Below are 22,337 nucleotides of genomic sequence, written 5' to 3' on the forward strand. Positions count from 1 at the left end.
TGGAGGGGTGTGTGGGCGAGCCAGTCCTGATACTGTGAGCATGGAAGAACTGTCTCCATTACCCAACTCACCTGATATGTGGCAGCCTGGGTAGGAGAGAGATGTCCCCCCATCTCACCCACCATCAATGCCTAAGGCATGTGGGAGAATTGATTTTGAGGTCGTAAGAGTGGGGAGCTAGCCCTCTCCCTCGTTGGCTGCAGCACTCTGGAGAGCGACCCCTATACCGCACCTCAGCCACACAGTAGAGCTGGCTCTGAGGGTGTAGGTGTTGGAGATCTGACCCTGAGGACAGGAAAGCAGGAGAGCTGGCCTCGCCCCTTGCTCATCAATGCAAAAGCTGAACTTGCCAAGGCAGTGCAGGAGAGCTCACCCTGGTGGTGAGGACCATGGAGAGCTGGCAAGCTGACCAACCCTGCTACTACCCAGGCCCAGATCCAGGGGTATGTGCACCCCATCTGTGATCTGCTGGAGCACATAAAGGGACCCATCTTACAGACCCAAAGCTGCAGGATTTCCAAAACACAGGGCAAGAGAAGTTCCAATGAGGGCCTAGGCCTCAAACCAGACCAATGACTCTTTGCAATGAACATTGCAAGTAAAGATCTATGGACAAAATGATTATGGTGTGACTCACTGTGTCACACTGCAGCTTTCAGGATGAGATTTTTCCCCACCTGTTTTTTTTTTTTTTTTTTTTTTTGCCTTTTGCTTTTTGTTTTTCTTTCTTAAATTTTATTGGGGGGAGGCTGCAGATACACAGGGATGAAAAAATGAATCGGATCAAGATGCATGATGTAAAAGACAAAAATAATCAATAAAAAAGTTTTAAAAAGCATCATGAGCTAATCCTGAAGAATATAGAAAATAAGGGATAGTATTTGGTAGACAATAAAATTCAAAACCATATCATGTCAATACCTAGCAGCCAGTCATAATGTTTATGTGCAATTTTTGGATTCTTTCTATAGAAAATACATTGTTTTATAACAGGAATCATGTTACACATGTCCCACATGTTCTTTTCATACTATAGATCATAGAGTTTCTCACATTGCTATTTAAGAACTGAATATATGACTTTAATGACTGTTAATTATATTTTTCTTGTGTCATGTCTTCTTTCTAGTGACTGCTTAATTGATTGGTGTTGTGTGATAATTTTATCATATTCTGTCCATAAAACTTACTTGGAGTCAGAGGACAAAGCTAGCCATTAGCTAACCAAAACTGACAATCGAAGTTTTGGAGGACTGAGAACAGATAAGAGACAGGAAGCTGTAAGGTGGGATGGAGAAAAGATCTCGGCATTTTTGGGTGGAGGAACAGAAGAGATAGGAGGTCATTGGTGGCTTCTCTGCTCATTCAGGTGCTTAACCAAATATCTGACTCCCAATTTTTTGTCGATAAAGAATAATTAGATAAACCCTTCAGATTAGCATAAAAGTTATAAAGATACTAAAAAGTAGGAAAAGAGTGTGCAATGACCCTTTAGATGCATAACTAGGTCCAATATTCATCTTCCTGATGTGCTCAATTCTGTCATCACCCTTTCTCCCATGTTGCCAGAAAATCTTTCTTAGTGGCAGGAGAAATGATTACCAATTTAAGATGTCATGTTAAGATAACATAGATAAGCTCTGCAACCATCTATTAAAGTTAAACAATTAGTAATCCTGATATCATTTGGCAATATAGAATATGGTCAAAGTTTTTACTGATCAATGTACAAAGATTTATTTTCATAAAGCAAAATAAAAGACAAATAGGCTAACTGTGACTTTATTATGTAAGATCAAGGGCATTTGTAACAAGATAATTTTCACCTTTCTAATAAAGTATTTGGCTCGCTGTATGTCAGTAGCCAGTGCCACCTTCTTCAACACTGTGTGCACCTGTCCTCCCCTATACCGACCCCATGTTTGTCACAGAAAGGGAAATTAGTGTGAACCGTACTATCTCAAAGGTGAAGAATTTAGATTAAGCAAACCAAAAATGAGCCTGCTTCATGTCACTTAGTCAGTAGCTACTGAGTTATGGTCTCCCCATTGCCACAGATCTCCACTGTGGTGGCGTCAGCTGTTCTCACAAGGCATGCTTGATGTCATTTCAGACCATTGGAAGGAATTTGTAAATGTTCTCATTGGAACATTTCCTACCTCCAAAAGTACTTAAAGTTAAGTAAGCCAATCAGCTGGAAGCGATGTCACAGAATGGGCCATGCTTCGCAGAAGCATCTACAGCAGAGAACATCCAAGTGGGAGAACCTTTATTGTCTGTTATAGGAAATGACATTTGGAAGGCATCTTGAACAGACACTCATGAAACAGTGTAGTAATATTTTGTTTATAATCTATCAAATAAAGTTTGCCTGAAATTCAGAGAAGCAGAACAGCCAGCCACTAGCTCTTACCTCTACCTCAAACCGAATGGGAGATGCTGTCTCTACAAATCCTCAGAATGAATGCTGTCTCTGCAAAACCTCAGACTGCATCTCTCTCTCCTGTCTCCTCCCACCTATATTCCTCTCTCTGCCCAGCCATATTCCTTCCTGTCTCTACTTCTCTATTCCTGGGATTAAAGGCAAGTGACTCCCAAGTGCTGGGATTAAAGATGTGTGCCACCACTGCCTGGCCTCTATGGCTAACTAGTGGCTTAGCTCTGCACTCTGATCTTCAGACAAGCTTTATTTGTTCAAACACAAGCGAAGTATCACTACAAAACAGAAATGCCGGAGAGGCATCAAAGTCATTTCTTCTTTTTTATCCAAGCTCTATCACTTGACTGATTTAATAAAACTGAGGATCAAGAAAGAGTGGAAACACAGCTTCTGATAGCAAGTGTTCACACTGTGATCACTGAAGTATGAAGTGAGTTAATTTTAATGCTGTGTGTACCACTTAGTTCAGTATTTAACTGAAGGGAGAAAACCACTCATTTTTCATCCTCTTCCTAAAAGGACACTTTGTGCAATCTATCTATCATTACTGAACTCAATACAAAGGGCATATAAAAATTTTCACTTTTAAATTTACAGCTAGCATTAAATTTTTAACTCCTTCTGAATTATATTTTCATTCTTTTTCGGAACTAGGGTCGAAATAGTCTACTCAAGCATCAAGAATATATCGGGCTAGTAAAAGTGAGCCAATAAAAGAATTTTCTCATGTACAGTCTCTAATTGTTTTACCATGAGGAATGTGACAAAAAGATCAAACTAAATAACATGTCAACTAGCATGTAGCGCTAAGAAAGAGAGATTCTAATGAAACCACAGAAAATATATGCATAGCTTATAGATACAATTTTACTAATACAGTCTTGAAAAATTAATTATTAGCATCATAAATTATCCTCAGTGGGCTAAAGAAAAAAAACCTTGATGACTCAATTTACAGATATATAGTCCCCTAGAAACCTATCTTTAATTTTGAAATAGTCCTTTGAACTGTATATAAACATGTACTCTTTCCTAGGGGCACTGTGCCTGCCACGATAGAGCTCTGCTCTGTAACACATCTGCAAACACAGAATATTAAGTATAAAGGACCGCAAACGATGGAGGCTTTTGGAGACAGTGGCTCTGCCCTGCCCCCACCCTGTTTGCCTTGAGAATCAAGCCAATCATGAACATCCCTAAAAAGTAAAAACTAAATCAATTCTTTAAAAACCCATGTAAATATAGTACACAGCAGGGACGGAGGCAATACCAGACTCTTCCTTTATTGCTGTAGTGGGTGACACACTGCACATGAGCGTCAGCAAGGTTCTTTTTAACAAAAAGAGAAAATAAGAATCTGCCTGCCACACACCTATGTAAGCTCAGCATCAACAACGCTTTAAACAACCAAACAAATCAAACAAATGCTGAACCTTTTATCTAATCCTGACTGCTCCGTAACATGCATGTAGGCAAGGGAAGCAAATATAAAGAAACAACAGAAGTAAACGCTCTACAAACTACCACGTGAAAATCAAAAAAGTCACTCCTTGCAATGATGTATTCGGAGATGCGGCAGAGTAAGAAATAGTGAGTCCCTGGGTGCCACTCAGGAGACCAAAATGTGCTCTTTAATTATACTCCTTGTTCCAGTTGAGCCAATGATCTCCTGAAAGAAAAAAAAAAGGAAAAATAATTATCTATAGTTTGCTTGACATCTTCTATTCATTCACATCAGTGTCTCATAGATCATGAAGAAAAAGCAAACTGTTTGCAAATTGATGCACCAAGACGCATTGCTAATAACCCAATGTAAAAACAAATAGAGCAGAGAATGGTTTATGCCCTCAGTGGGTTTAAGTTTTAGAAAGACCAAGCAAGCAAAAGTGTCAGTCCAGTAGCATATTAACACACTTACTTCAGTGGGTGCTCAGTGTAAAGATGCCATGGCATCTTTTCAGCTGAACTTGATCATCACTGACTTAATAATTAAATGAAATACAGCTGGAGAGGCAAATATGCATCTATTTGCACATAAATGTTTTCCTGTCCATATCATTTTGTTCAGATGCACATTTATTATGTAATTTGTTTTAATATACTAAGGTTATTTAGGGGGTTGTCTCACCTTCTGAGCACACAGTAAAGACCTGGTTCAAACCTCACCATACTCTCTCCCTCACACCTCTTTCAAACAGCCAATCTCTATTGAGTCACTATTTCACCCTCACCCTGTTCGAATCTCTAATAGATGGATACACTTGAAAAAGTTCTCTGTCTGAGGCAGCTCATGTGCTAATGGGAAAAGCAAAAGTTTGTGGTCTGTATACACAGCTGTGACAGTGGGCATGGGTATCTGGTAGTCAGAGCCACCAGGAGGTAGAGCAGCAGTAGCAAAGGAGAATGAGAAAGTCAGTGGCAGGGACATTTAAGGATCTGCGAGAAGACTCCACTTACTTATGAAGAACAGATACAACCATTTAAATTATTACGAAATATGTATTTATTCTGTGAAGTTTCAAGAATGATTACTAGCTTCTACGTGGTTGAGATATATTGGCAGAGGTATGAACTTATGTTAGCTGGTCAGATAATAAACCCCAGTCCAAACCTGCAATTGAAATAGAAGGCCAGAAAGGGACACAGGAGGAAGAAAATAAATTGTACAAGGGCTAAAAAAGCAAGGATGCTGTCTGATTGATTTTGAGAGTTGAAGTAAATATAAAAATTCTAAATCCAAAAATCTCAAATCCAAGTCACCCAGCAAAATAGCTGTTATCCTAGAAGACAAAGAAAAACTCTTCAAACCTACTCACTTATGCTTGAAATATTTGTTGTTGATATTTAACTTTTCCTTTCCCCACTTAAAGTTCCTTTCATGGAAAAAGAAAGTGTGAAATTTTTCAGATAATAAAAGGAAGAGGAAATTTTTTAGGCTCACTTAATCATCATCCTGTAGACACTTCCCTTATCCCCACTACATGAGAAACTAACAAGAGGAAACAAGAAAAATAAAACCCATTTCCCAAGTACACTGTCAGTGCCGTCCCATCTCTCTTCAAAGTCCAAAGCCCAATGCCTTGATCTATGTCAGCAACCAACATCCGTGACCTGTTCTTACATAAGGTGCTGGATTGGAAGAGAAAGCTGAACTTCATCCTCTTGTTGGGAAATTGTAGAGATAAGAAGAACTCGATATTTGGGGTCCCTCTTGGGTGAGTGTCATCACGGATAGTGTTGATCCGATGCTCAATCAACAGAGAAAAATACCTTTGACTTACATGGAGCCATCTCGTTTCTTTTGAACAGTAGCCAAGGTTTCTCTCTGCACGGTGTCCATTTGCCTTATGTGATCCTCAATAGCCATGATTACTTTGCTGGGGACAAACTTCAAGGCACTGACATCACCAAACACCTATAGAGTGGTGATAATATGAGCAAACGTTTCAATAAAATGCTCAAATGGTGCTATCTTTTTCTTCAACTATCCCCTAGAGGAAGGGAAACTCTAATTTATACAACCTTGCCAGGGTACTGTTGTCCTAACCAGAAGCTTATGATTTAGGTTTCATAGTCCAGTCATTAACTACACCTTATAATGACCCTACAAAGAATACAGAATAAACTTGAAGCAAGCAAAATACATAAAGAGAGTGAATTTTCTAATCTTCTGACAATATATATATATATATCAGAAACATGTCTTAAGGTCTAGAGGATTAGCTCAAAGGTTAAGAACACTTGATCTTGCAGAGAACCCAGGTTCACTTCCCAGCACCCACATATGATGGTGGGGTAGCTTACAACTGTGACTACAATCCAGGAGATCTGATGACTTCTTCTGGCATCCATGGGTACTTCATGCTTGTGGTGCACACACATGCGTGCACACACACATAAAACCAAGAATAAGTTCCTATTTTGGCCTTTTCTAAACACGGGTCTTATGGCATATGCCTGTAGTCAAGTGCTCAAGACCAGGAGAATGGGAGCTGGAGGAGAACCTTTGCTATACAGTGAGAATAAGCATCAGAGAAGCTAAATCAGAAAAAATTCTAAAAAATCATCAGTTGCTTGGTGAAATGTAGAGAAGACAAATTCTGTCAAGGGAACAGAATTTAATGTTCCTGTTGGAAGGAAGTTTCGTGCCTGGAGAAGCTCACACAGACACAGACTGACTGATACTGTAGCAGAACTCCTATTTATGCAATTTGGGTTTATTCCTGGACTACCATAATCACCAATGTCACTGACTTCATTCACACCTTATACTTTGAATGTATCTTGCACTTTCAAGAATTATGCGAAGGTTTGTATTTCCCCACAGCAGCAAGGAATGGAGTCACTTCTACAGATAAAATTGGCAAATTAATTAACTTCTCTGGATAGCAAAGAGGGCACCCACTTATCAGACAAGCTCTTCTTTGGTAGCAGGAACCATTTTCTTTCTCGGGAATAATTTCTTCCATCCTTTAATAAGCTCATAAATCATGCAGCTAGCCAGTCATAATGCTGCTTTCCAGGGTAGGCAAAGGGGGTGGTAGTGTTGAAATACTAGGAAGAGAAACCTGACTTCCGAGAAAGTGACTGTTAGGAAGAAGAAAGGATGGGGTGACATACCATATGTAGAAAACCTTTTCAGACAGAACAGGTTAAAAAGAGAAGGGATTTGACTTCAGCATCTAAATCCAGACATCCTATCAAACAGCCACGGCAGCTCCACTTTTATTGAGTTAACAAATATTCCTCATGATTAAGGATATATAGATTGTATACTTGGCTCGCTTCATAATTTTCCTATTCCAGGTAATCTCTTTCTTTTGCCCTGCTCATTCAGAGTCTAAGATTCTTTTTTTTTTTTTTTTTGGTTTTTCGAGACAGGGTTTCTCTGTGGCTTTGGAGCCTGTCCTGGAACTAGCTCTTGTAGACCAGGCTGGTCTCGAACTCACAGAGATCCGCCTGCCTCTGCCTCCCGAGTGCTGGGATTAAAGGCGTGCGCCACCACCGCCCGGCTGAGTCTAAGATTCTTATAGCCACCTGAAAGTCACCTTTGCTTGCACTTTCTATCTGTGTTATTATCCTGTGTTACAAAATCCAGCTCTCACTTCAAAGAGAGGAAAGGACAGTTAACTTTAAGTTACAAGTGCACATGCGTGAGGGCACATATGTGTGGAGACTAGAGTTGATGTCAGATGTCTTCTCTGGTCTCTTTTCTTATATATTGAATCAGGGTCTCTCAATTAACCCTGGAGCTTACAGAGTTGGCTAGTCTAGCTAGTCAGCTGTCTCCAGGAAGCCGCTGTATTTGTAAATCCCAAATGCTGGGACTACAGGCAGATTGCCATTTATGTGGGTGTTGAGAATTCAAACTCTGGTCTTTGTTCTTGTGCAGCAACTCCTTCATCCACAGCTCTGCCCTCCCCAGTGAAGACAGATTATTCTTAAATAAAATATGAGTCAGGATTGTGAGTAACACAGATATGGATCAAAGGCCATGTCCTGACAAGAAAACAGTTTTGTGAAGTTTCTATAAGAGACAGAGAGAGAGAGAGACAGAGAGACAGAGACATAGAGATACAGAGAGAGACAGATAGAGAAAAAAATGAGGAATAAAATCTTTAGATGCAGTCTATCAGCCTTGCAGAATTTTTAGCATAAGTGTGGAGCATAGTTTCCTAGGAAATTTTGTTAGCAGTCTCTTTTGTTTATTGTCTTTTACATGCATTCCTGCCTTTGCAAATGATATTTCAACACTGAATTGTGCTGGGAAACATTGTAGATACCACAGCAGTTGTGGAGATTGCTTCTCTTTTTGTTTTTATTTCATCTGGACTGTCTAAAAGTATAAACCACAGTTATACTTCTGGAGCTTTCCCCACATACCTCAAAATATTTCTAAGTGAGCCATCTGCTAATTCTGCTAGGAAGTTTTTTTCATTCATTACAAACAATGAAGTGAAGGGGGAGGGAAATGGGAGGTGGGGAGGAGGTAGAAATTTTTAATAATAAAAATAAATAAGTAAATTAAAAAAACAAACAATGAAGTGAATGGCAGTCAGTCATCACCAGACTTATGAGCTCCTAAATGACAGGGTCACTTCTTCCTAAGTTTCCTGTCATCTGCAATCACTATTCGCTATTGAGATTTAGAGTTAAAACAATGACATCAACCATTGATTTATATTCTAGGAAAGAAAGAGTTGAGATGGCTCCTTAAAAAGTTATATGATTTCCTAGGGAGACACAGATGCTTGGGTTAGGAAGACATGGTAGTAGGGGTATTGTTTATTGAGGTTTAAGAATCCTAGCTCCTATCAGGACAATTCCTACTTAGGGTCATTGACCAACAACTGTAGACTTCTGAGTTGCTCACATCCTCCTAATTGGCTCCCACAGTTACAAACACTCTGATTGCCCTTGTTACAGTTGCCAGAAAAAGTATCAGATCTACTTATTTAAAGTGCTATAGATGTGCATGTAAAATACATCTAATTAATGCACATAATTTTAGCTGCCAGGTTTAAGGAAGAGAGAATAAAAATGTAACTACCTAAAGAAACACTTTGTCATCATTGCAGAACTAACTCAGTCTGACAAGGCTTTGTTTCCATTAGCTGCAATGTGATCACGGAGAGATCTTGGGCTATTTTTAATTTGTATCAATCTCTATAGTTATTTATTTCAAATGCTTGTCCTGCCCCCCCCCAAAAAAAAACCAGCTACAAATGCTATAGTTATATGCATTCTTTTCTGTATTCTGTAGACAAATAGGAAGAAAGGTCTCTAGAAAACAAACATATTAAAGATATTACTTTCAAAAATAGGAAAAAAGCTGTATTAAATCAGGTATTATCTTTCAAAGGCAAAGGAGGTTGGGTGGTAGACCGTTATACCATGATGCTTTGTGTTTCAAACAGTGCAATCTGATTGAGTTACAGAAAGTATAGTTTCTGCAGTTGTGAAAGAAAAAAAAAAAGACCAAAGTTCTGGGTGGCTATTTTCTTCACTGCAATTGTGGTTATTTGTGTGCTCATATTTCTGGTGGGTAAGCATGCATATAGATGGATACACATCACACACATACGCATGTATGCATTTTATTTTCATATTCTTTGATCCAGTAATTCTATTTCCAGGATTTACCTTTTATAAGTAATATTGGCTGCTAGTGATAATAACAGAGACTTGAACCCTAAATTCTACTCATCCATAAAAGTAACAACCACAAAATAATAGCACAATTTGTCACAATCAACTTTTTAAGAGGAAACCCCATTCCACCCTATGATGTGACAGAGGCTAAGGCCTCAGGGACCCTGACTTGGGATCTCCAGTCTGGAGTTAATGTTTATGATTGGGAACTAATCAAATCCAATCAGAGATACCTCCCTATCACCATTAGACAGTGTCTATGGAAAAGGCAGGGCCCTTGGGGACATGCAGAATTGTCCAATGGGGACATGATGACAGTCCACTCTACCCAAGCTTCCTTCTGTCATGTGCTCAAAGCAGGACTGGTCGTCCTTGGTGGAAAGAAGTGTCTGTGTGTCTTAAGGCATTGCTGACTAGTGCAGAACCATGGAGAGAGTTAGTTAGTTAATTGCTTGCTAGAGTAAGAGATGTATCCCCAAGTTTGAAATGGAAAAACAAAGTTGACATTACTTATGGCAGAGTACTTACAATGAACTACATTCAACTGCCAAAATAAATGATACTGGTAAAACTTCAGAGGCCATTCATAGGCTTGATGGAAGACTCGAGAAATAAAAAGGTATTCTGAACACAAATTTCAAGTTCCTTGTTCCACTGAATACAGGACTCGTGTTTTTACAAACCCAGTTCACTGCGTGTAGGAAGACAACAATGTCTGAAGGCCCAGGTAAAGCAATGATGGTTCTGGAAGATGGAGTTCAGCAGCAATGTGCAGCACAGTAGTTCACAGAGAGGGCAAGGAACATATTCAAATTAGGTGAAATCATCAACCTCAGGAACAGAACTGAAAATAATGTGGCACTCTCTAAGTTACAAGTGGGACCAGCATCATTTTAGAAAAAGGCTTGCATTCTGGCAGAGTAAATCACTCGTGTGACATTTCCTCACGTGACTAAGCAAAGGGTCCATGCTTGCTACTCACATTCTGGGGTTAGCCGTGGTTGCCAGCAGTAGCGGTGGTTCTGCCAACCAGCACAGCTGCGGAAACTAGAAGCCAAGGTACGCAGTCCTTTCATTTTTGTAAAAGTACACTCTCCTTGGTTGGAAAATATTCAGGGTTCTTAAGATTAAATATCCGAATATTGCTTCTGAACGAGCGGCTGTCGCTTTAAATCTAAAGGCTAGTTTGTTTACTGGCTGTATTTAAATCCTTTAGAAAATGACACAAAATGGCAATAAAATCACTGTAAGTATTCTACAGGGGAATATAAATGCCCCTTGGTTACACTGTACATATCTTTCTACATAATTCTAGTTTATTTTCCTGGTGATTATGTTAAATATGTAAAAAGCCTTTTCTCATAAAGGTAAAACTGCTGGATGTTCCCGTGTTGTAATTCAGCATTAGTGTCAAGATTGCTTCAGAAAACCAGGCACAGTTACTATTTCATTCCTTTTCAGTGTCACCTGGCATACCGTCTGTGATTTTGCACATAAAATAAACTTATATGATTTTATATCAGTGTTTGGGAACCATAAGTAATACTAAATATAATTCAGAGGATATGTTTGTAAAACTAACCGAGGCAAAGGAACTGGGATTTTATTTTTTTAAAGAAGGCTGTTTACATTTTGTATTGTCATTAAATAGTTATTTCAGACAATTATGGAAGAATCTGTTGGTGAAGATCAAGAAACTAATATTTATTAATCCTTAAGGAGAAATGACATGTGTGTAGCTGGCTCTTAGTCTAATATCGACACAATTGTAAAATGCATCTTAGTCTTGAATATCATCTCTGCATGCAAATATAAGAAGATATAATTATATTTGTGATGACGGTCTTTTTGCCTTTCTTCAAGAGTGAATCTTTTGATGCTTTATGAAATTAGTATCAGACAACTTTGTCAAGTGAAGTAAGATAAAACCACACATTCTGAAAACACTCATTTTAAACAGTGACTTTGTTACTTATGTGTTTCAAATTTACTTATAATATTAAATCCCAAAGATTTCTCTAGTGCTATAATAAATTCCAATTAATAAATTAAGAGAAGCGCCCACAATTTTTTTCTTTTTGTTAGCCTGAATATCTTTTCTGAGACCTAGTTCAAGGTAGGAAAAATACATAGAATTTAAGAAGAATGTGCCTTAATCAACTTAAAACATTTAATATTTTCAAATTATGTACAATGGATTTAACTTCCCATTTGGACATGTTCATATTAAACATCTAATCACATATTTTAATTCACATAGTAATGTTAATGTTTGGCCTGTTTCAAAAACAGTTTTAATTCACCTTTTAAAAAAATTCTTATGATCAAGAATCCAGATCAGTTTTCTTATCCAATAAAATAAGCATCCATCATTTGGTAGACATGAATATAATGGTAGAATTATTATCTTCCATAGCTTTTGTAAGTTTTGATGACTTGGAAATGCAAAAGAATCCCATTGTGCTTATAATGTGTGCACCGTAGTTTTAGAACGTTCTACCTATTTTTTCATATTCATAAATTAAAAATATAGAGCTTACATCTTACAGGAATTACTGATGACTGTTTGCCCCACAATATGAAAACCAGCAAAGCAGAGACACTGAATACAGGATTGAGCTATATTCTAGCATCTTCATAATGCTATCCATGAACAATCTGTAGGATTTTAAAGACCATTCCTACCATCACAAGTCCATATGCAGAAATGGGATCAAAATAATTCTCAGACTTTTTTCAGGAGAGCGTAGTTGTTGTAAAGACAGCCTGGCCGTAGGAGTATTTTTACATTACATTAGTGAAGTAGCTTTTTAAAATAAATGATTGTATTCCCTTAAAAAGGTGTCTAGAGGGTAATCGGTTCCTTTAAAACTTGCACAAAAATAAACCTGCATAGTACTTTTGGTGTCACCAACACACATTAAACAATACACATGAAAAGCTTAACAGAACACAAGTGAAAGCTGTCTTGCCTAGTCTTGAGAAAGACTAACCATTTCGCAGCAAGTTGTGCTGGCCTAATTATTGGGGAAAAATAAAAACACCATTTTGATAGGTATATACAGGTATCATTTGTTCCCCAGGCACTATTTGAGGAGAGGTAAATTCATAGCTAGCTAACTAATTAGTAAGTACATCTGCCTGAGTCTTTTTGCTCAGGTCCGTCAGGATATCTCGTGAGAAGTATATTCTAATATTTACCTGATAATTGCATTCTACTTTGTTTTTATAGGCTATCCCTTAACATAAAACTTATAATGGTGTTTAAGTTTTAGATAGACTAGAATGAAAACCCTTCACAGCTTCTTTAAAGTAGATATCTGTCTTAATGAAAGGAAGATGCAAAATACTTTCCGGATCTTATTTTTAAAAATCAATAGAAATTGCGGTCTCTAAGTTTGAGTCTGAAAGCCAGAAATACAAGACGTTAGTACAGATGACATTCGTAGCAACAGTTCACACAAAACCACTACCGTGTGCTGCCAAGTTTTTCTTTGAGCGTGTATTGTGGGTAGTGTCACATATGTAAGCATGCACTCAAGGGACAGGCCATGTCTTCCTAAACAGGTATTGCACACAAAAGGTCAAAGGCTTTAAATTTGAACAATGGAAAAATGCTTCTTTTTTTCTACTTTTGCGCGAGTTTATTGTAATATGGTAATCTTCAGGGCCACCTAAAACTATGTAGAATAGGAAACACAAGATCAGCTTTTTTTTCTCCTCCCCTTGCAATGTCTTTCAACAAAAGGAGAAGCTAATGAGGTAATTTTCCTGAAAATGCAAAATACCAACATCTCATTATTATCATTCTCTCTCTCTCTCTCTCTCTCTCTCTCTCTCTCTCTCTCTCTCTCTCTCTCTCTCTCTCTCTCTCTCTCTCTCTCACACACACACACACACACACACACACACACACACAAACACATACATAGAGCAAACTGATAAAGAATATAGACATGAGAAATGCCAATTGATCTGGATTATTGTATCTGGAAGAAATTTAAATCGTACATTTTAGACTGAAAATCTCCCGATGATTTGGATGAGGTTTTTGACTCTGCAGTCCACTGGGTTCACAGAAACTGATCCACCATACCGCAAGTTTCCGACGCACCTTCAGTGCAGGCTACCCCTCTGCCCTTTGCTTAGGCCCTCTCTGTTCATGGCTCTTTACACTGTGGGCCTTGGGTTTCCTGCCTGTCAAAACACCCAAAACTGAGTAAAAACCCATCTTAAAATAAAATTGATTTTGGGTTTTTCCTCTCCTCCTTCCTTCTCCTGCTGTTTTCTATCAGCAGAACGCTAATACTAATTGGTTAATCTGTTATTTAGGCAAGTATTAATATTCTCATTTTGCAGGCAAGGAATCGGGCTTCCTGCTGCGTATCCCCTGGCCCTGGGTAAGGAGCTCTTGAGATGGGAGATTCAAAGTAGGTGAGGTTGGCCTCCTGAGACCTATGCTGCTTGCCGGAAGCCTCCAGGAGGGCTGAGCTGGGCCTCCTTAGATCGCCGAGTTCCTGGCTCCCCAGTTCTCGACTCAGACCACCAGGCGACACCGCCTCTAATGACAAAAATCCATTTTCCCATTCCACCCCAACAAATGCTCCAAGGACTTTCTTAATTGCGACTGCTACCCTGGGAACAGGAAGCTTATTTGTAACTTGATGAATCTCCACCAGGCTTGCCTGGGTTTCTAGGTTTTGCGGTACTAAAAAACTTTACAGTAACTTTGTGCGAACACTATCTGAAGATCACACTACCGACAGAACAAAGAGATAAAACAGTTTCTCAATAGAAACCCAGCAAAATTCACGAATCTAGATAGGTTGGTAAAAATCGCGTAGAGAGACGAGCGTAGCATGGAGGACCTGGCCAGTGCTCCCAACTGGAGGACATACAAAACAAAATACACAGGCCAGCCAAAGAACTGTATCATCCCACAAGCCTGTGTGAAAAACGCTACACACAGGAGAAAGTCCATACTCACGAATTCTGACCTCGTTTGTTCAAAAATGGTTCTTTTCAAAAAGCACACTTTACCACGTAAAAAGAGACTTGAAGATAATCATTTCTAGGCCAAAAGGCCAAGGTTTAATTGGAATATTTTTTAAAATGGGAAAAGATTAATATCTGGCCTGTATATTTTACCAGTCTTAGCGAGATTTAAAAGTTCCACTAATACTCAAATCCACCATAAAACCATTAAGGGTAAAGTTCAAGTTGCAGGGTGGGATCCAAATTCATCTATTTTCATTTTGAATTAAACGTCATAATCTATTTTGTAAATGAATTAGTCTCAGGCTCTGAGGAATGTTTCAGAAATATCTGACCAGAGTTTGGCCTGAGTCTACCCTCTTTTGCAAGTAGGTCTATAATCTGCGTAGGCTCAGAATACCCTAAGGGCTGTAATGATAAGGACCCTATGGTATACAAAACGCCCATCAGTAGCATAGCTTAGAATCCAGGAATTCAGACTTGACAGAATTCCTACAGTATCTAAAACAGAGACTCCAAGTCAAGACATGTCTCTGGAAGTTTAGGAACCACCACTTTAAAAACTCAAAACACAGACTGGAGAGATGGCTCAGTTGTTACAAGCACTGACTGACTGATCTCCCAGAGGGAACAAGGTTCAATTCTCACCACCCACATGGCAGCACACAACTGCTATAATTCAAGTTCCAGCGGACCTGATATCCATGGGTGGAGGGAAAACACAAGACACATAGTAAGTTCAAAAGACCTTTCTCTAAGCCTAAAGTGTAATCTACTTGTCTACCTGTTTGTTGATGTTTAAAATTTATTTCTATCATGAAAAGACATGAATTAAGTTTCTCATTAAGAATTCAGAAGAGCAAGTTCAAATCTCTTCCAGTTTCAGGCTTTATAGCTTCCAAGATCAATAGCAAACCAAGCAGGGTTGGAGCTATAGGCTAGCATATTTCTAGCAGGATTTGATCCCCAGCTTGGAAGGCATAGAGGAAGTTAGGGCGTGTAAGACAGGCAGGAATGGAGAGAGAGGGGATTCAGGGAAGGAAAGAAAGAGAGAAGATGGAGATAGAATGAAGGAGGAGGAGGAAGAGAAGGAAAGGAAGGAGGGAGGGAAGGAAGGGTTCTAAATAGACTTGGCAGTGCCCCATGAGGCCAGAGAGAGGTAAAGGGGTTGAAAAGGTGGTGAATGCGGGGCAGGTGTTGCAAACAAACGCGCTTACTCCTCAGTTTGCTCCAGGATTCTATTACCTAACTTATCCCAGGAGGAGGTATGGAGACAATAAAGAAGAAAAGCCAACACTCATTGTAAGCATTAGAAAAAGCAATACAACGAGGACCTTTCTTTGTGGAATAAAAGTCTTGGGACTCAGAGGAAGTAAGTCTGCATGGGTAGATCACATATACACCTAAGAGAGGCCAAGACCCACTGCATATTCTATGACCCAAATAAACAATGTGTGTGTGTGGGGGGGGGTAGTATTGCTGGAATTTAATTTGCGCAAAAGAACAATTGCCCAGTTGCCTGTCCATCACTCCCTGCTGTAATAGGCAGATGATGGAATAAAGAGGAAGAGGCAGGCAGGTCTAGCATCTCCCTCCAGACCACTCAGTCCTTCCTGAAGTTTGTTCAGGCTATTTTTAGTGGAAAATTATCAATGTTCGTAAGAATGTTTATAGGTTGAATGCATTTCCTTGTACAAGATCCATAATGCTTTTCAATCCTTATTGTACCTCTTGAAAAAGAACTAAAAGTGCTTTGCAGATGGTATCTCATTAATCTACCCCAAATCCCCATGAGTCAGGTAGCATAAGTATGCATAACCCAGTTTTCCAGATCAGGAAATAGGCAGAGAGTAGTGAGAAATGACTCAGCCAAGGTTATGGAGCAAAAGCACAAGAGAGGAAACAGAACTCTGGTGGTGGCTGTACTCAGGAGGCCAGGACATCTCCCTCCTGACTTTCCACCCAGGCGCCAGGAGAAATGTAAAATGTTAGAGCAGAGAGACTATCTTAGCATCTTCACAGGTCATGCTATTTCGGAGCAGGTAGCAAGTGCATAATTACAGATACATTGACAAATTTAAAACGTAAAGCCACATCAGTTTATTCTATTAGAAAACAAAGGCTTCTATGGTAAATGCCTCAGAAGTCACAAAGGATCATACAAAAACAATGGGGACCAGCCTCTTTAAAATCACATTGGGACAGTAGATGCCAGCTCGGGGACAGAGAGCACCAGCTCTCGGGTTCACCTGCTGTCTCACTGACACACACCCACTCCCTTCTCTTAAGTCGTGGTGGGGAAGGGAAGGGAAGAGGGCTGGCGCCTTGGAGAGCTTTGCTGTGCTCCTCTCAGGAAGGTGCCTGTGGGATTCGAATTATACTGGCTCCTATCTGCAAGACTGGGCTCTGAACAACTCGAAATTTCTTCCAAGACGGAGTGAAAGGTTTCTCTCTCTCTCTCTCTCTTTTTTTTTTTTTTTGATTGATTATTTTTTCCATCAGTTTCACAACAAAAACAGTGTCAGGCAGATTCAAAGGTGGCGGGACAGACAGATTTGTCAGTTTTAGCCAGCCACTTCTGTGGCACAGTTCCGTGACACGCAGGCTGTGTCGCTGCAGGCGTTTTCCTTCTTAGCCTTCATTTTCGTCCTAACACCCCCTCAGGTTCCCCAATGAAGCACCACCTAGGTGAAAGCAATGTAGCCCCAGAATTCAACCCAATGTTAAGTTTGGATCCCATGACTCTAAGTTTATAAATTTAAAATCAGCCTTCTGAAAAACACATTTTCAGGAGAAAACGTTACTTTGAGATCTTTCCCAGACGATTAAATGATGGGGAGCGTCTCTGGATTTTTATAATCTTTCGTTAGAGAGAAATGAAACATTAGCATCTCTTTGACTGTACCTATTAATGTTTGTAAGTACTACCTAACTAAAACAGTTGAAGGTAAAATTCTGAATTATTCTGTTTGCTTTTTCCTGGTCTATCTCCCCCAATACAAACAGAAACTTTCGTTTCCTTTATATCCTATGTAGGCAAAAACTAAAATACAGTTTCAAAACAGTTACATGCAGTATTACAGATACTAGCGACCACCTACGTTCCCAGTGATGCCGACGTGTTTGGCATCAAGTGTAAATCACACACATTTAAGCATGCATGCATATAACAACAACGAGCTACAACACACAAAACATTTACCCCCAAACTTTTCCATTTCCTACATACCTCAATGATGGCGCCATCTGGGAGCCTGAGAAAATGGCGATACAACTCTTGAAACCCACTGGGATAAACAGTGTATACGGAAATGTGGGAAGTAACCCCTCCTGAACCAACTGCAGATGCAGAAATTTCATCCTGAGGGTGGGGGTCACAGCTGGAGAGACTGGAGCTGGTGCCATGGCCTTTGCACATGTAATCGTGCACTGCCACCTAGTGAGACCCAGAGAGCCCCCAGGTCCCCCATGCCCAGAAAAAAAAAAAAAAGGAAGAAAAAAGTAGTTAACATTTGGCGAGAGCTTAGCCAGTTTGAAATGATTTTACAATACTTCTGAAAGTCTGCTGTCTGCGGTGCTTGCACTCCGCACCATGCTCCACGCGTACTTTTATGGCGTATATCTAAATAGTGAAGACAGACAAATCCCCGGTGTGTGCTCCCCAAAGTTAATTCCACACAGACGAAGCTCTAATTGACTTCCATATTAACCCAAAGCAGGAAGATCAAGCAGCCTGTGACAATGGCAGTGCAGATTAAAAAACAAACATGTTTATAGATGGCTTTGCAAAAGGCTGTGCTTCCTCTCTCATCCAAGAGAAAGGTTTTTTTCTTTCCAGTCACCTGTGCTGTGAGGTGTGTGTGCCAGGCTTCGCCTGTCCCCGAACCAATCCTGTAGACGGTTCCTGGATTTTGTACATTGTCTGCACTGACCGTCAAGTTTGTTCCTGGCAATCCTGAACTTGGTTCTTAATGGAATAAGAAGCCTTATTTTTAGCAAAACTTCTCAGGTGACAAATTCATTGTCTAATGCGACACACCCTGTGTATTACATCAGCATTAAATTAAATTAAATTAATTGACTTACAATGCAGTTGAAAAGACACACCTGCATTGATTGTTTAATATATTGCAAATGAAGATTTGACTACACCTCCTTAAAACTTGTGTGCTGCTAATAAAACTTCGGGGTTCCTTTTTGTTCCCCCTTTGGTCTTTTTCTTCAGTTCCTGAGCTATACTGGTGCTCTATGCTATTCTTCATTTCTTATTCCAAGCTGCCTATAGTTTTAGAACTTGACAAAGTTTTTAATGGATTCTCTATTACCTTTTTTTTTTTTTTTTTGCTGAGACAGAGAATATTTATTTAGTGATTCAGAGGCCCACTTCAAACATAAACCAAATGTTAATGCCTCTTCAACATTACCTTACAAATACTGCAAATATTCAAGGATTTGGAAAGATTTCATAATACAAAAGAAAATCCTGCCCAATGACTGGTTAATACAAGTCTGAGACTGGCAATACACTCCTAAAATCTTAGCCAGTGAAAACTTTTTTCCTTGGAAAAAAGGGGGGTACAATTAAAATCTGGATGAGCAGAAGAAAAGAAAAGTCAAAATTTCTTTAAAATATTTGAAGGACCAAAAAGGCAGGGGTCTAATATGATTAAAAACAGAGGTTTTGTATCAATGCAAGCATACTTAAGAAACTCACTGCCTGCAGGAATTTACAGGAACATAGGCTGATGCTAACTTTAAATAAGTTTGATTATGACAAGTACAGAGAGGAGACTTTTTTTTCCAGAAAAAGTCCAAACTCAGAGAATTTTTGTTTGTTTGTTGTTTTTGATTGTGTTTTAAGCAGTGTAACTGTATATTGATCGGGTGAAGAAAATGTGGTTTAGAGACATCATGAAATGCTACCCAGCTATAAGATGATAAAAAAATACCCTAACATTTTTCATCAACATGGATTGTGGCAGATATTCAACAAGCCAGCACAGAGAAGGGAAATTCTACATTGTCTCACACATCCAAGGCAACTACCAAAAGCTGACATATTAACTATAGAGAGGAGACTCCTGGTTGCCAGATGAGCTAACAGGGACTAACTGGTCAACAGGCAAACACTTAGATAGCAGGAATAAGTGTCAGTGAGACACTAATACACAATAGGTTACAAGTAGTTTGAATTTACATAATGAATATCCCAAACTATGAAGAAATAATAAGCATGTGAGATGACTGATCAGCTAAGTCACTTGACTGGACCATTACACAGCATCTAGATATCTTGAAAAAAAAAATACATAGCACTCCTCAACATGTGTGGTCCCTATGCTTCTATTACAGGTGACGACTAAATAGTCTTGGTGGGACTGTCACAGACATGGACACTGCGCAGGTGATTTCAGCACAGGCCTGGCCCTGATAAAGACACTGAGAGGCAAAGGGTCCCCGTGACACCACTATAAGAAGATATGAGGTCAGAAGGGCATTTGGTGTGGTGGAGACTCCAGATTCTAGGTTAAGACAGCTTGGATATAAGCCACAGCCAGGGTACAAGTAGCAGAAGTGAAGTCAAGTACAACAGGCCCTTCATGGACAGTGGTATAGACATAGCAACTGAGGAATGTTAAGCGGTTTGCTCAAAGGCACACATGTGATGCTGTTCCTGCGGCATCGTCGTCATTCATGCAGCCCAGACCCTCTTTGTGCTTCTGGTCTCAGTCTTCAAGCATTGCTTACCGTTCCTCTGGTGAATCTGACTGAGTGTTGAGATCAGACTGTGCCCTACTCTACTTGCTCCGTATTGTATAAAACAGGCTCTGGAGGCTGGGCTTTGCCCTAGGAGACTACATTCGATAAGAAGCTTTTGGCTTTGCTTTGAGGGAGAAGGATGACTGGTATCCTGGGCGGGGGGGGGGGGGGAACCTGTGTGCCTGGCACCAACCACATAACACAGACGGATAAGTGATTGTTTCCGGGTGGAGAGAAGGAGCCATGCTATGAATTTTAGAGGGTGGATTGAGACCATAAGGGCACATGGATGTACTCAAAAATCAGATAAGGGAATCCACTCCCAAGAATTTACCAAACACAACAGGCCAACTGATGAATGGATGTCACTCCCTCACCTGGACCACATAAAGTGATGGTCACTTAACACCATGATGGAATGGCCTCTCTTTTGATACCTGGTGTGTGTGTGTGTCTGTGTGTGTGTGTGTGTGTGTGTGTGTAATGGCCTTTCTTTTGATACCTGGTGTGTGTGTGTGTGTGTGTGTGTGTGTGTGTGTGTGTGTGTGTAATGGCCTTTCTTTTGATACCTGGTGTGTGTGTGTGTGTGTGTGTGTGTGTGTGCATACCAACGACAAGCAGAGGATTTCTCAGCTGCAGCTCAGCTCTCCTCCCCACTGTTGACACAACCTGCTCAACCTCCTTCCTGCCCAACAGTTTACCCATCGAGATCCGGAAATCCAGAGATCCGGACTTGAACTCACAATCCCTGTTCTCAGACAGCTCAGCATTTTACATCATACCTGGGCTCTACAGCTCTGCTCCCAAACCCTGACTCCAGAAGCTTCCATCCCAGCACTGCCCTGATTCCTTAGCTCATCAATACAGACTCAGGCCGTTTCTGCATCTTTCTGAACTCTACCGCAGCCTCTGCAACTTGTATTCTTTCTGCAAACCCTATAAATGCATATAGACATAAACAGATGTTTACTGTGTGCTGCGTGATATGGGAGCTAAGATTAGAAACAACGACTGAGACAAAGGACCCTGCATTCGCCTCGGCCAGCTTCTCAGGTGTATGGGGTTATATGACAAACTGCTGCCAATGCCACTGCTTAAGCATGAGAATTTATCATTGTTCAATAGTTCTGGCATTGTGAGAAGAGGAAAAAGTGTATCTCGTTTTCTACTCACATGGCATGACTATGAGAGCTGGTGAAGCAGAAGAGTGTCCCTTGCTTCTTCTCTCCTATGTCTTGGAGCAAGCCTGTCCCCTAGAGCCCTGCTTCCTCCACTTGTCCATATCTAGTTTAGCAAGACCACCCCTGTAACCTGTGCCTCTGATGTCCATGACAATTCTCCCTTTTATCAATAACAAAATAGTGCCCACCTTCCATCTAGCTCCCTGTAATAAGGCAGGAACTTTTATTCCCTTTCGCCTCACTTCCTATGCTTGCATTTTAACTTTCTCAAACAGTTCCAATGGGATATAACATACAAGCTCCCAGAGACTCCAACCATAAGCATTCAGATTGATATTTAAGTTCAGGAATGTCTGAATGTCTAAAGTCATGAGCTCATGGTTGTACTGTGATTCAGCATTTGAACATGGCCATGAACATACTACTGTGTTTTTCTTTAATATGCAGTCACAGGATGGGAACTTGTTTACACATGATTCTAGAGGCTGAATTTTTCCTCTCAGGTCAACGCTCATATGGAACATTCTGAGTTTTCCATGCTGGGTCTTGGTGGATACATTCAAAATTAAATGTAATATTCAATGTCTAATGTCCATCCTTTCCACTAACATCCCATTGGAGTACTCAAGATTCTCTGGAGATTAACTAGCAAAGACACTGGGCCACATTTTTCTCTGTGTTTGGGCCACAGAGATTTTCCAAAGCAGGCATGCTTTTTCCTGAGTTTCCAGTTGGCATGTCTTGGGATCCTTGGGATACTAGAGTTACAGAAAGGAACAGATCTCGAGATGGAGTCATTTTACCTTCTG

At 40.0% G+C, this 22,337-nt stretch overlaps 1 protein-coding gene across 1 annotated transcript in view; it reads right to left on the reverse strand.

Moving 5' to 3' along the window:
- Nucleotides 1-233: 233 nt before the first annotated feature.
- Nucleotides 234-22,337, reverse strand: part of LOC119817122 — a gene marked incomplete at its 5' end in the record, with an annotated part of 282,482 nt that continues 260,378 nt past the window's right edge. Inside the window, 3 exons of the mRNA XM_038334317.2 lie at nt 234-606; nt 5,722-5,855; nt 17,817-18,023. Coding sequence (XP_038190245.2) covers nt 234-606; nt 5,722-5,855; nt 17,817-18,023 — 714 coding nt within the window. The remainder of the gene's footprint in view (nt 607-5,721; nt 5,856-17,816; nt 18,024-22,337) is intronic.

The sequence above is a fragment of the Arvicola amphibius genome, chromosome 6, assembly GCF_903992535.2.
Source record: "Arvicola amphibius chromosome 6, mArvAmp1.2, whole genome shotgun sequence".
Classification (NCBI taxonomy): domain Eukaryota; kingdom Metazoa; phylum Chordata; class Mammalia; order Rodentia; family Cricetidae; genus Arvicola; species Arvicola amphibius.